At 34.3% G+C, this 2,798-nt stretch overlaps 1 protein-coding gene across 2 annotated transcripts in view; it reads left to right on the top strand.

Moving 5' to 3' along the window:
* Positions 1 to 2,217, top strand: part of LOC107738373 (lymphatic vessel endothelial hyaluronic acid receptor 1-like) — a 5,526-nt gene extending 3,309 nt beyond the window's left edge. For both annotated transcript variants that reach the window (XM_016550127.1, XM_016550126.1), the window contains 3 exons: positions 1,241 to 1,486; positions 1,725 to 1,803; positions 1,973 to 2,217. In XM_016550127.1, coding sequence (XP_016405613.1) covers positions 1,241 to 1,486; positions 1,725 to 1,803; positions 1,973 to 2,138 — 491 coding nt within the window. In that variant the 3' untranslated portion in view covers positions 2,139 to 2,217. The remainder of the gene's footprint in view (positions 1 to 1,240; positions 1,487 to 1,724; positions 1,804 to 1,972) is intronic.
* Positions 2,218 to 2,798: the final 581 nt, after the last annotated feature.

The raw sequence follows: 2,798 nt of genomic DNA, 5'->3' as shown, positions 1-2,798 counted from the left end.
AAGTTTTGATATATTTACAGTAGGAAATTTACAAAATATCTTCATGGAACATGATCTTTACTTAATATTCTAATGATTTTTGGCATAAAAGAAAAATCTATAATTTTGACCCATACAATGTTTTTTTGGCTATTTCTAAAAATATACCCCAGCGACTTAAGACTGGTTTTGTGCTCCAGGGTCACATATGGGATTTCCGTACAACTACACTTATTGGTCACCATTTCTTCACGTGCTCCTAAGTGCATTCGCATCAAGATCATCACACAAAGCGTGCTATTTTAAAAACCACTTAAAACTGTTTTATATGGGATCGCAGACCTTTCATAAGTTGTCATTTTTATTTGATTATTGCTCATAAAAAATTTATACTTTTGTGAAGTCACACAGTTATTCTGTTGCTAACAATATGTGTTCTTAAAAAATGGCTTTTAAAAATGTCTAGCTTCTAAAGCCACTGAGTGTGTGATTTTTTTATGTACATGTGGTTTCAGTTGGTGCTTAATTGTAGAACAAATGTAGAATTTCAATTGAATTTTAATGCAAACTTAATGACAAATCATTAAGCGTCGTACACAGATTTTACACACAAATATATGCATATGTGTGGTTAGTAAATTATAGTAAATCAGATTATTAATACAAGAGAACTTTCTGATACATGTTTTCTACTCTTTTGTGTGTCACTTGGTTGAACTAAGAAAATTATTCATCCTTTTATAAAGTCACATCGTTATTACATTGCCATGTGTTTTTAAAAAATGGTTTATTATAATTTCTAGTTTCTGAGGCCAAAGAATGTTTTTTGTTTTTTTTGCATGTGGTTTCAGTTTCAAATTTTAGAGCAAATTTGAATGAAATTTGAATGCAAACTTAATGGCAAATCATTTAGATTCATACACAGATTTTATGCACAAATATGTGTATGTATGATTATAGTGAATGCATCCCATTGATTGCAAATTCATAGCCTGATACACATTTTTGTAGGAACTCCTTTCCAAGTTTGTGTGTCAATTGGCATCAAATCAGCACAAACTCTTAGTGTGCCAAGGAAATAGGAAATTCTGGATGTGACATCATCACAGATTGGTTTCCTATGAGGGCCAGGGATGTGGTGAAATGGAAGGAAGTGAGTGGGATGAATTGGCAAATGCCTGATCAAGGCAAACGTAACCGCTGAGATTTGTTTGATTGTCATGTCTGTTATGTAACAAGCCTGAATCGGTTCCGTTTGCAGATTTTGAGGCACAAAACCAGGCTTCCATGGCCGCACACCAAACGACAACAAGAGAGCCAATCACAACACATTCATCTGTTTTTCCCACTACTCAAGCTGGAGTTCATCTGAGGAAAACCCCATTTTCTAAACTCCCTTCCCCATCATCTTCCTCTGTTCCTTTTTCTTCATCATCTCACAGTCCCTCTGTTAACGACATGGATGATGAAGGGAAACATCTGCCCATGAGTGGACCCCCGATTGAAGGTATGATCATCCTATTTTCATTATATGAGCGTATAACAGCCAGTGTTGGGGGTAACGCATTACAAGTAACGCGAGTTACGTAATCAGATTACTTTTTTTCAAGTAACTAGTAAAGTAACGCATTACTTTTTTAATTTACAAGAAAATATCTGAGTAACTTTTTCAATAACAGCAGTTATTGTTTGATTAAACCCAAAGGCTTGCTTGTATTTACTGTTTTCTCTTTTGTGATTTGCAGCTGTTCCAGCTGCATTACTGATCACCGTCACCTTCACAGTCATGCTTGCTGTCTTTCTAGCACTTTATTATTTCAAAACGTAAGTTATGTTCCTCTGTTTATCCAAATGTTTTCAAATATATAGTTAAACTCCAAACCTCAGAGCAAATCTCTGGGATCCCAGAGCTAAGTTTAATTCAAGTCCGTTTTTACTTTTTAATTCACCTGAAATTTTAATGAAGCTGATCATTGAAATTTGTGCACTACAGGAACAGACCCTGCAGGACGCAGTGTGACAGCGAGCAGCAGAAGGAGTACATTGAGACAGAGGTTTGGGAGCACTGTAGTAAAAAAGACCTGCAGAAACCACAGGAGGAGCATGTGGAGGAGAACGAGGAAGAAAACAACAACAGCAGTTCTACAGAAAAGGAGTGACATTTCTGTTCTTGTCAAGACATCTTGGGATGACTGAGACTGAAGTGATTGTGTCACAATGTTGTAGTTTTGTAATGAAGTACAAAATGACACAGATGAGTTTATTTATATGGAAGCTGGCTTTTTATCATGGTTTTTTTATAATTATTTTATTACATTAAATATTTTACTGGTTTTGCTAAATGTTTGGACATTCAATTCAAATGGATTGTTCCGAAAATAATTCAAAGTGTTGCTTGATTATTTACAAAATTGTTTTCCACAAATGAAACATAAAAAGAAAAAAAACTGGGTTAAAGTTAATTCAAGGAATAAATATGCTGTCCTCAGAAAACATACAGTACACTACAGGCACTGCATTAAATAAATGTAACCATTAACCAATGTACCACACATTAAAAATATTCTCAAAAAAAAATCAAACACTAATATTTTTCCCTTTTTACAAACATTATGTGCTGCATTAATTAAAATGGCAACCATGTGAGATGTTTTTTAAGTTTTTTGTTCCATTTAATTATGGTTTTCTACTACTGACAGGACAGCGAAGAATGCACAGGAAATGATGCTCTACCTGACAAACCACAGCTCTGACCATAAACCAACATTTTGAGGCTGTATAAATATCTAAGCTAATCCTTTAGGGTTTTTTTTCTTTGT

This window comes from Sinocyclocheilus rhinocerous, unplaced genomic scaffold, assembly GCF_001515625.1.
Source record: "Sinocyclocheilus rhinocerous isolate Xijiao unplaced genomic scaffold, SAMN03320098_v1.1 scaffold1065, whole genome shotgun sequence".
Classification (NCBI taxonomy): Eukaryota; Metazoa; Chordata; class Actinopteri; order Cypriniformes; family Cyprinidae; genus Sinocyclocheilus; species Sinocyclocheilus rhinocerous.
Note: the sequence above shows the minus strand (reverse complement) of the source record. Positions and strands in the feature narration are given on the sequence as shown.